Source organism: Nannospalax galili, unplaced genomic scaffold, assembly GCF_000622305.1.
Source record: "Nannospalax galili isolate Female #2095 unplaced genomic scaffold, S.galili_v1.0 scaffold3423, whole genome shotgun sequence".
NCBI lineage: Eukaryota > Metazoa > Chordata > Mammalia > Rodentia > Spalacidae > Nannospalax > Nannospalax galili.
Genome location: NW_008350119.1, coordinates 135,105 through 148,468, shown reverse-complemented (window position 1 = coordinate 148,468; position 13,364 = coordinate 135,105). Strand labels below are relative to the sequence as shown.

At 38.0% G+C, this 13,364-nt stretch overlaps 1 protein-coding gene across 3 annotated transcripts in view; it reads left to right on the top strand.

Moving 5' to 3' along the window:
• Positions 1 to 4,824: 4,824 nt before the first annotated feature.
• The window catches only part of LOC103745296 (dedicator of cytokinesis protein 7), a gene marked incomplete at its 5' end in the record, with an annotated part of 101,577 nt that continues 93,037 nt past the window's right edge, over positions 4,825 to 13,364 (top strand). For all 3 annotated transcript variants that reach the window (XM_008847202.1, XM_017801690.1, XM_017801692.2), the window contains 3 exon segments: positions 4,825 to 4,911; positions 8,524 to 8,755; positions 12,002 to 12,166. In XM_008847202.1, the coding sequence (XP_008845424.1) occupies positions 4,825 to 4,911; positions 8,524 to 8,755; positions 12,002 to 12,166 (484 nt within the window).

Genomic DNA, 13,364 nt, shown 5'->3' with positions numbered 1-13,364 from the left:
ATAAATAAATAAATAAATAAATAAATAAATACTTAAAAAAAAAAGCTGATGGTTTCATCACAGAAAATCAAGTCCAAATGACCAAGTCAGGTTCCAGGGCTAAGAATCAGAGTGGAGGCTGGACATGGTATCTCATATCTTTAGTCAGAACACTTGGGAGGGCCAGAGTTAGTGAGATCTTGTGCTAAAAAAAAAAAATCGGATGGGGTGTGGTGGTGCACGCCTTTAATCCCAGCACCTGGGAGGCAGGGGTGGGTAGATCTCTGTGAGTTCCAGGCCAGCTGGGGCTACAGGGAGACCCTGTCTCACAAAAAAGGATAGCATGACATGAATAAATAAAAACATAATGTAAAATTTTTGCTTCCTGTGCCTGTGTGATGATGTGAGAGCTTAGCTTCTGCTGCTCCTGCTCCAGCCACCTCACCTTCCTACCATGACAGACTGTAATTGCCCTGGAACCATAAGCTCAAACTGCTTTGGTCAGTGTTTCTATCACAGCAACAGAAAAGTGACTAATACAGCAATTGGTACGAGAGAGTGGGCTGTTGGCTGTGAAGAACCTGACCATGTGGGGTTTTGAAGAAATGTGCAAGACTTTGGAAGGTTGGGGCTAGAAAAGCAGCTGACTGCTGTAAGCGGAGCTTAACAGGCCATTCTAGTAGGCACCTGGAAGAAAGTAGTGCTGAGAACAATGTAGTTCCAGAGGGAAATAAGGACTTAAGCAGCACTTGGGATATTTTGGCAAAGTTTGTCTGGAGTCTGCCCTAGATCAAAAAGCTTGCATGAGGCTAAGTTGAAAAGTAATGGACTAATTTCTTTGGCGGAAGAAATTTCAAGACAGCCTAATGTAGAAATGGTGGTGTGGCTATTAATGGTGAATACTATGCAGGTCTACAGTGAAAGAGAGCAAATGGGGCAGAAAGAAATACAGTTTGAAAAAGAGCACTAGGAAAATGAATGTTGGAGCCCTGGCATGTGATGGAGAGGATCCCATTGATAAGGAGATTAAAGTGATTAAGGACAGGCCTAGAGATTCTGACTTAAACAATGGAGAAAATGCCTCCAGGGCAAGACCACACCCAGTTAAGCCTCCAACTTGTGAAAGCAAAATGCTGCAGGGACCACTGAAGAGAAATGCTTCTAAAATGGATAAAGCAGGGTGGAGTCCATCCCAAAGTTGCAATCAAACTTGGCAGGGTTGTTCACCTGGTGCTGGCTTTAGAGACATGAAAGATGCAAGAGTGAAGGTCATCATTTCTTCCTCTGCGGTTTCAGAGAGCCTTGGAGGCCAGGCAACGTGTAGCAGGGTTCCCCGGCCTAGAGAAGGCCCTCATAGGCCTTTGTGTGAAGCTGTGAAGGTGAAGCCTGGTTGGCAATGGAGACCCCAAGAAGTTCCCAATGCTAGAGCTGTGAGGCATCTGCCAAGAAGACCTGCATACAGGGAGTGGTACCAGCACAAGAGAGATATGTGTGTTGTACGCAGCAAAACTAGAGAGGCTGAGTCATCTAAGCCCTTTTGAAGTAAAGTCCTAGGAAGTTGCATGTGGAGCTACTGGATTTGGTGTTTCACCTGCTGGTTTTTGGTCTAGTATTTGTCCAGTATTTCCTTACTATGCCTCCATTCCTCCCTTTTGAAATGGTAATGTGTATTCGGTTCTACTGTATGTTGGGAGTATGTAATTTGTCTTTTGATTTTATAGAGCCGTAGAGTTAAGATATTTACCTGAGTCTCAGAAGAGACTTGGGACTGTGGACTTTTGAATAGTATTGAGACTGATGACTATGGGGACTTTTAATTTGGACTAAATGCATTTTACATTTTATATGGTCATGAGCCTATGGGCGCCAGGGGGTGGAATATGGTGGTTTGAATGAAAATGCCCCCCATAGGCTCCAAGTATTTGGACATTTTTTTCCCCAGATGGTGGCACTGTTTTTGGAGGTTTCAGAAGGTGAGGCTATCCTGGAGGAAGTACATCACTGGGGGTGGGCTTAGAGAGTTCTTAAGCCTTGCCAGATCCCCAGTTGCTCTCTTGCTTCCTGTACCTGTGTGATAATGTGAGAGCTTAGCTTCTGCTGCTCCTGCTCCAGCCACCATGCCTCCCTGCCATGATAGACTGTAATTCCCCTGGAACCGTAAGCTCAAATAAACTCTTCCTTCTATAAATTGCTTTGGTCAGTGTTTCTGTCACAGCAACAGAAAAGTGACTAATACACTATCTTATTGGGTCACAGACTATCTCTTTAATGTTGACCTTTAACTTTGCACGGCTATGCCACTCTCCTGCTAAATTTCTATCCTTGTTCTTTGCCAACTCCTCATCTTCCATGTCACATTATTGCCAACAAAAAATCAATGAAACATTTTCTGTGTGTGTGTATTTTTTTTTATAACCCATAAAATCTGCTCCTTCAAGTCTGTAGGTCATCAAACATAGATTTATCTTAAAGAGAAAATACCCTTGGCCATTCTTCCTATGCAAATCCTTCTGCAGTAAATTTCTTTTCCTTCTCTATCCAGTGTTTCCAGAATACACTGTGGACAATCTATTTCAGCTTGCTTTCCATAGGGTTCTTCTGTCATCAGTTCCTGAAACAAACTGAACTGTCATAGCAGACCTCCGTTCCTCTAAACCAAAGGCCATTCATTAGCTTATACTCTGACATGATGTGGTCTGATGTCTGTGTAAAGACTGATACTCTTCCCACAGTCATATGTTTCTCTTCCTACCTGCAAAAATCTTAAAGAGGAAAGTAGGGGATGTAAGGAGTGGACCAAGGACATGTGACATGAAAATGGAAAGGAAACTAATTGGGGTTGGGGAGAGAATGCAGTGGGGGAAGACAGGATGTGGGAGAGATGAGAGAGGAAAATCAAAGAAAACTGTTTGCTTGAAAGTACTACAATGGTACCTAATACTTTGTATGTCAATTTTAAAAATCAGAGAATTACAAATATATATGTATATATTTCTAGTCTCAGTACTTAAAATAGGTGAGATAGTTATTTCAAAATGAAGTTTTTCTTTCTTGAATAAGGTTGAACTTTCTTTGTTTCCTGGCTAAGGTTGAAGTCTCTTGATTTTTTTTTTTTAAGTGTTAGAACCTTGTATATTTCTTTTAATACAGGTTTTTACTATGAGATCCTGGCCCAGGTGTCAGTCATCTTGTGATCCTCCTGCCTCAGCCTTACTAGCGCACTAGTGCTGGGATTATAGGGACACACCACCATATCTTGGCTCTCAGGTCTGAAATTTTGACTGTCTCCATCCTCAGTAGATGTACTACCTACTCCCCTAGCCCTTTTGTTGACTTTTATCTTCATTGCTGCATGAGACCTTAGGTACTGAAAAAAATTTGTATTTCTTTATGATTTGACTCTGTGAAACAGTACTTAAAACTAAAGAAAAGAGAGAAATGTAGCTTTATACTGGTCACTGTGGTATATACCTTTAATCTCATCACTAAGGAGACAGAGATAGGTGGATTTCTGTGAAATTGAGGCCAGCCTGTTCTGCCTGACAAGATGGGGCAACAGGGAGACTCTGTCTCAAAAAACAAACAAACTTCCCAGTGTGGTGGCACACACCTTTAATCCCAGCACTTGGCAGCCCAGAGGCAGGTGGATCTTTGTTCGATTGAGGCTAGCCCCCCAAAAAAGAATAATAAATACCATAATATAATATGGAATATTTGTAAACCATTACAATGATTTACATGTGAATTTATTAATATGAAATGAGGTCTGCAATGTACATATGAAAATCAAAATCATATGCCTGATACTAACTGTAAGGTTATATGTATAATATATATTTATAGATGAAGATCTTGAATGGTACAAGGAGGTATGTCTTTGGAAAGAGATTTCTAGAGCATTATTTTTTGCTTTTTTGCTCCTTGTGCCTTTAAATTTTTTAAATTAATATTTATTTTATGTATATGAGTGTTTTGCCTGCATATATGTAAGTGTGCCACATGTGTGCAGTGCCCACAGAATACAGATGAGGGTATAGATTTTCCTGGAACTGGAGAGTTACAGTTGTCAGCCTCCATATGGGTACTGGGAACTGAACCTGATTTTTTGTAAGAGCAGCCAGTGCTCTTAACTGCTGAACCTTCTCACCAACCCTGCTTTTGTGCCTTTTAATTCTTTTGTAGAAAATATTTACTGATTTTGTAATAAAATTAAATTTAAGGGTTTTTTTTTTGTTTTGGTTTGGTTTTTTTTGTTGTTTCTTTTTTTGTTTTGTTTTGGGGGGGTCTTTTTGAGACAGGGTCCCCTTGTAGCCCCATCTGGCCTGCAACTCACAGAGATCTGCCTGCCTCTGCCTCCCGAGTGCTGGGACTAAAGGCGTGTGCCACCACGCCCAGGTTAAATTTAAGTTTTAAGTACGTACAATAATAAAAATAATTCCCATAGTAGTGAAGGGGCTCATAAGGCCCCAATCCCTAGTTGGTGGTTGTTCAGGGAGGGAGAGTCATTTTTGTTTGGTGGCATAGGCACTTGTAAGATACCTGTGCTCCAATGAATGGTCCTGCATCCATGCATATATGGGCAGTACTAATTGCACTCAGTGACTTATTTTTTTAAAAAAGGAGCCATGAAGGTGGGTGGGGAGTGTTTTGGGAGGGCAAGGGAAGTTGGAGGGGGAGTGCAGAATAGATGTAATAAAAAAACACATCATATATATTTGTTATTCTCAAAGATTATATAGAATATATATTTCCACTGTAATTTTTGTCATTAAGGTATTATAATTTTGTTTCCTGAATTTATCAGCTACTTATGAGCCTATGATTATTATATTTGATATCTTACAGGTTCCTCTACCTGGCATGAAATGGGTAGATAACCACAAAGGAGTATTTAATGTTGAAGTTGTTGCTGTTTCATCTATCCACACACAGGTGAGTCTGAGGGGGTTTCTTAGTGATCAAATTTCACTTAAATTAATTGAACATATTATCTCATTTTATGTCAGTTTTATTTACTGCCTTCTTAAGGAATATATGTTAGTTTAAAACATAGGTTTAGACATTGTTTTTTCACTGTCATTAAATATTTTGCCTTTTAACTGCCGTTGATTTATCTTGAACATTCTCTCTCTTAATTTCTGGTACATGATAAAACAAAGTTGAAAAGCTGTCGACTCATTTTCTCTCTCACAGAGTCAGGTATCTCAAGTGGAAAGTTTTTAGGGATCATTTGTTCTTGATTTTCACTCTATGTTTGGATCCTGCTGTTTTCTAAAATTATCCTTTATGTGCCTGGAATACTTTTCCTTCTGATAGTTATTTGACTTCTTTTCAATAGTTTCTCATCACTTCGGAAAAGTTAATGCTTCGGTAATTATTTTGATATAGTAGTCCCATCTCTCTGATGCTGACCTTGCATTTGTTACTATGTTGTGTGTTGGTATCTGTGTTGTCACACTTTCACTGTGTGTGTATGTGTGTGTGTGTATGTGTCTGTACTTAACTTATAGCCTAGACTATAAATTTCCTAAGGCCAGAGTTGTTAACCTGTCAAGAATATAGCCTTGGGGGCTAGAGAGATGGTTCAGCAGTTAAAAGCACTGGTTGTTCTTGCAGAAGACCTGGGTTTGAATCCCAGCATCCACGTGGCAGCTGACAACTGTCCTATCTCCAGTTCCAGGAGATCCAACAGCCTCTTCTGTCCTCCGCAGGCATTGCATAATATGGATGCACCTAACATACATGTGGGCAATACACACATGCACATAAAATACAAATAATAAATAAAAATATTTTTTAAAATATAGCCTTACCTTTAAGTACATTACATTGTAAAGAGGCAAAAAATGAAATAATTATAATACAGTGTATGTATATGTTAGGTATGTTAGCAAAATCCTTTTGAGTAAAGTGAAAAAAATTATCTATTTTGCTCAGTACACCGAAGTTGCAGTAGGAAATAAATATTTACCATACAGAGATCTGAGCAGGAGGCAACTCAGATGATCAAATGGCAAGTTCAGAGTGATAGTAATCTGCATTTAAGGACTTGGATGAATGCACTTTAAAGTGCATAGGAAATTGAGGCTGGGGATCAGTAGTTAAGAGTGCTGGCTGTTTTGGAGAGAACCCTGGTTCAGTTCCTAGCACCCACATGACAGCTAACCCCAGTTCCAGGGGATATGGTGCCCTCTTCTGGCCTCCACAGGCATTGCACGCATGAATGCTCTTCTATGAATGCAAAACACTCAGATAAAGTAAATATTTTACATGCATAAGAAATCATGATAAATAAGGTCAGAAGACCAAGTTGGTCACATATTATAAATGATCTTGAATGTCATAGAGTTTAAAGTCCTAGTAGATAGTAATTTCTAGCTTAAATAGAAGACATAAGAAAAATAACTTCATGGGCACACTAAGAAGATTAATTATGCAGCCAAATGAACTGGCCTTTATGTGTCTGCTTGCTGCTTTTTGAGGAAAAATTTCTTATAGTGCAGGCTGCCATCAAACTATGTAGCCTAGGGATGCCTTGAAATTTTAATCCTCCCGTCTCTTCCTCCCAAGTGCTGGGATTAGAAGTATGACGGCCACCATACCTGAATTGAAATTACTTTTCAATTTATTAAGCTTGATGTGCCTATGGACTTTGTAAGGAGATGTCGCATAGGTAGTTGTAATTAGTTTGGAGTTTAGGGTTGAGGTAACAATTAATATGATAGCTGAATTAAAGTGGTAACTGTGATTTTCCAAAGAGAAAATGTAAAGTGATATGAGGTGAATGTTTAGAATAGAATTCAGGGAGGAGTGATATGGGGAGCTCCTGAATGACACAACGGTGTAGGACCCATGCATGCTGCCTTTCATGCTTTGTAACTCTGGAATATGATGGATATACTGATCTGATATCTGATGATTCTTCCTCCTCCTCCTCTTGCTCCTCCTCCTCCTGCTCCTCCTCTTCTTATTCTTCTTTCTTCTTCTTCCTTTTTTTTGAAACAGGGTCTCCCTGTAGCCCCAGCTGTCCTGGAACTCACTATGTAGACCAGGCTGGCCTTGAACTCACAGAGATCCTCCTGCCTCTGCCTCCTAAGTGCTGGGACTATGGGCCTACCACACTCGGCGCCTGATTTTTCTTAAAAGGATCTTCAGAAGGCAAACGCTTGCAAGAATGGTTTATACTTTCCTTATAAGTGGAAAATACTGAATAAATCGTTGCAGTTCATTGGTTATTTTTATTCATTTAGATGGCTACATCTAGGATAATCAAATTTTATGTTACACTGCACAGCATTGCTGCTTTTCTTAAAGTTTATTTTCATTGCTAAGTAAATAAAAATCAGTTCCAACAAACATTTACCCACATTGATCAGAGTAATATAGCATGGGGCCATCTCTTGGTATAAAGGAGCCTAAGAAAATAAACTTTTTTTCTGAAATCTATACTTTACTGCTTTAATAAGACAGTTTCTATTAGTACTCAAGAAGGAGGTTGAATAGTAGCAGTCAGGAGACAATTCTACCAACAGTTTGAATCGAGAATATTTAAAATACAGAATTATTAGACACATTACAGGTGGGATTGGAAAGATGGCTTAGCAGTTAAGAGTACTTGCTGCTGCTCTTGCAGAGGACCTTGGTTCAGTTCTCAGCACCCACATGGCTGCTCACAACTGTCCATAACTCCAGTTCCACATACATGCAGGCAAACATTCACATAAAGTTAAAAAAAATAGTAAAAAAATTATAGGTGATTCACTATTAAGTTAGGATAAAAGAATTCTGTGATAACAGAGATAGCAATTACAGAGGAGTATCAAGGAAGAAACTTAGGAATCCAGAGGAGGATCCTAAAGGCTGACAATCAGAACTCTGAGGAGAGGACACTGTTCCTCTAAGAACATCCCCCTTGTCAGAATTGGAGGAGAGCCTTAGCCCTAAAAGTATGAGAGCCACTACAGCCATGGTGAAGACATTCAAATCTGCTAGCCACCACTAGGAGGACATCAAGAATGAAAGTTGTTTTAAACTCCTCAAGTCTTGCAGACTGCCTTCTACACCCCCTACTGTCTGAGTCTGACCACAAGCCAGATGACAAGGGAAAACCATGAGTAGATCTAGCTCCAGTATTGCACAGTATGACAAGGAAGATGGGTTAGGAGCCAAGAGACAGTAAGTTAATAATGAACACATGTAGGTTACCAAAATGCCTGCCACAAGAATTAAGCTCCAAACAAATAAGCCAAACTCAAACAAAATGAGATCCTTTATTAATTTTATAATTACGTTTCTGTTGCTGTGATAAAACACTCAAAACCAACTTGAGGGAAGAAGGGGTTTATTTGGCTTATAGGTTACAGCCCATTATTGAGAGAAGCCAAGACAAGAACTCAAGGTAGGAACCCGGAGGCAGGAATGTGTTGTTGTTGTTGTTGTTGTTGTTGTTATCAATTAATATGAGGTATTGATGGTCTATAATCTTTTAGGGTTTGGAAATTCACAGAGCAATAACTGTTCAGTGCTTTGTTTATTCTGTTTTAGGATCCTTACCTCGACAAGTTTTTTGCTCTTGTCAATGCTCTAGATGAACATATGTTCCCTGTCCGAATTGGAGACATGCGCATCATGGAAAATAACTTAGAAAATGAACTGAAGAGTAGTATTTCAGCACTGAATTCATCTCAGTTGGAACCAATAGTCCGATTTCTTCATCTTCTGCTTGATAAACTAATACTTTTAGTTGTTAGACCTCCTGTCATTGCTGGACAAATAGGTAACTTATTTTGCTTAGGATGAATCATGAACTTTATAATTTGACATTTCTAACTTAATTAAAAAAATAAAAGCTGTGATTTTTATTGCTGTATTTGATGGAGCTGGAGTGGAGTGCTACTGGCTTGTTGATACCCAAAAAAATGACTTGTGTGGTTTCTGTACTTTATAAATTTCTACTCAAACTATCAAAGAAAATTAATTTATTCAATGAATATTTATTAGGCATTTACAATGAAATAATCACTAATAGGCCCTGTCTAGGACTTGGCCCCTGGTTTTAAGTTTTCGTAGACAAGTTAAGAAAAGTGGCCAGTAGATAATTGTGCTACATTTTGTAGGAGATAGAATGTATCCAGTCTACATTTTCATTCATCTGTCCTCCATTTAATATACATCTTTCCTTCATTTGTATTTTGAAAGGAGAGTTGTTTCTCATTCCCACCCTTTTCAGAGAAAGAAATATGAGCTACCCTGTTATAAAAATTTTGTTGGCTGGTGACACAAAAGAGATAAAGTATTCAACTCCCTGAGATTTTTTTTTTTTAAAGAAAAACATGAGTGGAAGAAATTCTTGGGTAAAATATTCAAAGATGAATAGGCATATACAGATTATTTTAAGGAGCTGAAATTACGTACATAGTACAGAGACAAATGAACTTGGGAATTTGTTGGAAGATTTATAAGTAATGAGTTATAAAGTAGAGAGTTGAGAATTAAAAGTAATGTGGGAGACATGAGATGAAGTAAAGTCTTCCACCACACTCTAGGATATTAGGATTGGTAGTCTATAGGGAAGCAATGTGACCCAAATTATCTTTTAAAAAGATACCATGTGGGGCCTGGGGAGATTGCTTAATTAGTAAAAGTGCAGCACATGTGAAGACGACCTGAGTTGAAGTTTCCAAGAACCCATATAAAAGCCATATTTGCAGTGAGAGCATCTGTGATCCAGATATTTCTATGGGGAGATGGAAGATGGAGACAGGAGAATCCCCAGAAGCATGGACCAGCTAGTCTAGGGTATACAGTGGGAAAAATAACAAAGAATTCCTGTCTCAAAACAAGGTAGAAGACAGGTCCAACACCTAAGGTTGTCTTCTGAACTCACACACATGCCAGGGCACACATGTCTGCACTCACAGGAACACACACGTAAGCACACACACAATCTATGTGGTGATGGATTGAAAGTGGAAAAATCTAGAAACAGACAAATTTTGAGTCAGGTACAATTTTATACCAAAAATGGTAAAAATCCTTATAAATGCAAGTGACAGCAGAGCAGATATGATGGACTAAGGGATCAAAAAGATTAGAGGACAAGCTTTTAAGATTAAAAAAAGCAGGGAGGGGAGTTTACTACTACTCTCTGTTCAAGAGTATAGAAATAAAATAACAGTAACAGTAATAGTAATAGTAAACTGTTATATAAATTTATCAGTATAGTACTGTGTGGTTTATTTTTACTAATGTATGAAATCCCCACAGCAACCTTGGGTATAGTTTCTGTAGTAAGCCCTGTTATTACTATCACTTAATGAATGAGTAAAGTAGCAAACTTGTTTAAAAGTTTTGCCTAACTTCACTCAGCTGTTGTGATACAGCCAAAATTCAACCTATGCAGCTGGCTCTTGAGTGCCTCTTTTTGTTTTGTTTTGTTTTGTTTTGTTTTGTTTTGTTTTGTTCTGTTTTGTGACAAGGCCTCCTGCAGTCCCAGCTGGCCTGGAACTCACAGAGATCCACCTGCCTCTGCCTCCCAGGTGCTGGGATTAAATGTGTGTGCCACCATGCCTGGTACTAATCTTAGAAGAGAAAGCAGGGTTGAGTAGGGCATCAGAACATATTTGATCGTGTTTACATATGAAGACAAATCATTTGGGAGATAGGATAAACTATGGGGTAAGAAAGAATTTAACTTAGTCCAAGGGATGAAAAGACAAATTTGAGGCCTCTGTCTAGTCTTTTACCTTTTTAGTTCAATACATATACATTAATCTTCTAAACAGCCATTTTATTTTATTATTCCACTTTAAGAAAACTTAATTGGCTTCATTGTTCATAATATCCTGTCTTCATTAAATCATACAACTGAGACTTTTGCTCAAAATGCCTACTTGGTTTATCTGTTTTTTCAGTGTGCTACCAGAATTTCCTAATTTTTATAAAATGAATTCATTTGGAATATGGACTTCAGTGCTGGAGGAGGCAGGGCCTATTTTTGCATTTCACATGCTTTGCAGTCATTGGGTCTATCCCTTTTCTCTGATCTTAATCCTTTCACAGATTCAATAATTTATCAAGTTGCTTATCCACTATCTTTTTATATTATTAGTTTTTTTTTTTTGGTGGGGGGTCTTTTTGACACAGGGTCTCCCTGTAGGCCCAGCCCAGCTGACCTGGAACTCGCTATTTAGACCAGGCTGGCCTTGAACTCAGAGATCCACCTGCCTCTGGCCCCCAAGTGCTGGGATTAAAGGCATGCCCCACCATGCCCCACTTATTATTAATATTTTTGATAATTTATTTTCATTGTTAATATTTTAAATTTCTTTTTTTTTTTTGAGACAGGGTCTCCCTGTAGCCCCAGCTGGCTCCAACTTGCTATGTAGACCAGGCTGGCCTTGAACTCACAGAGATCCACCTGCCTCTGCCTCCCAAGTGCCTTTCTTACACAAAAGTAACAAGTGTAGAGCTGGCCATGGTGGCTCACACCTTTAGTCCCAGCACTGGTGGCAGAGACAGGTGGATCTCTGAGTTCAAGTCTAGTCTGGTCTACATAGTGAGTTCTAGGCCAGCTGGGGCTACAAGAGACCCTGTCTCAGAAAGACTGGAAAAAAAAACAAAAACGTATCATTGTACACACTTTAGATTTTCAGAGTCATCTTTAAAATGAGAAGTTAATTCTCCAGGTTATATACAAAATTCCTTTTTTCATTTTCATCTGCTTTGTATTATTTTACAACGTAGTATATATCTGTCAGGCAGTGTTTTTGTTTTTAGCTAATCAAACATATACAATTTTCATATTAAATTAGTAAAATAAGTTATTTCTTTTTGTTTACAAGAATACTTTTTGCTGAGCTATTACAAGATAGTGAAATCAATATAAAATATTATCTTTATATGCTTACTATATATTAATCACTATACTTAAGAGCCTTTTTTAAAATGACAGTGACTTGATTTTTGTAGAATTTCAAATCCAAAAGAGTTGAAACAAAAATATTTTCTTCTTCCTTAAAAGTTAATCTAGGTCAAGCATCTTTTGAAGCTATGGCATCAATTATAAATCGACTTCACAAAAACTTAGAAGGAAATCATGACCAGCACGGTAGAAACAGCCTTCTTGCATCATACATCTATTATGTTTTCCGCCTGCCAAATTCATCCCCTAATTCACCTTCACCAGGTGATTTTTTCTTCTTAGTATGAAATTGTCTTTCATAAATTGTGTTTATGTTAAGATTGAAGTAATCGTGTAATCCATAGTGTGGTGTATTCATTCAACATTTATTTAATATCTGCTAAGTATATTAAGTATGGTCACTGTTATTGAAGGCATATGTTTCATTTTTTAAAATTACACATATAGCTTCCTTTAATTTGAATTGAAGCTCTTGTTCAAATTCTTGAAAATTATTCTTGTACCTTGAAAATTATTGCATGTATTGTTCCTTGTTAAAATTGATACTTTTTTTATTTTGTTATTCAGAATGCTTTTTGACATTAAATGAGAAATATAGTAGTTTTCCAGTAAATCTGTAAAATCTATAGTAATATAAAAATGGTTGTCTACAAAAGTTCTGATCTCTTCATGGCCAGTAAAATAACAAGCTTTCAGAATGTTGACACCTCAAGTAGTTATTTGTCTTCTGTATGCCGTTAGTGATGTGGTGGTTGTGGGGAATGCTTTAGTTTGAATGATCCTTTAGCTGTTTAGTTAATTAATTAATTAATGATTACACTATGTATATTTTTCATACCACTTACCTGTTTATGTGTGTAAGTCATCATTCATCACTAGTGATGACAGTATGTTACTTTTTGTAGCTATTGGCATTATTGATAATAATGGTCATAAACTATAGTGGCATTCAATAGGAAAATAAGACATGAACATAATCAGACTATGCTTTAGCCTAGAATCTCTTTACATTGTTGTGAAAAGAGGAGCAATTGACTCATTCTGGTTGATAATTTCCTATCTTGAGTCTAAGCTACATAACTTGAGGATCTGAGTATGTGAATAGCAGTGGAATAAATAGAATGTATCTCCCTTTACCCTTTTATTTGGTTTGTTATTAGGGTTTCACACATTTAAAAGTATACATGTTAATTAGTTGGCAGGTTTGTATCATTTCAAATACAACATTAGGAAAGATTTTGTAATTAGAAGATGTAGATACAGCTGGGGTAATGGCTCACTGCTGGGGTAATGGTTTTTCATGCAAGCATGAGGACCTGAGTTTCATTTCCCAAAACCCATGTAAAAAAGCCAAATGCAGTGGTACACACAATGTCAGCAGTGGGGAAGACAGGCTCCCTAGAGCTTGCTAACTAGCAAGTGTAACTGAATCACTGAGCTCCAGGTTTGGTGAGAGACCCTG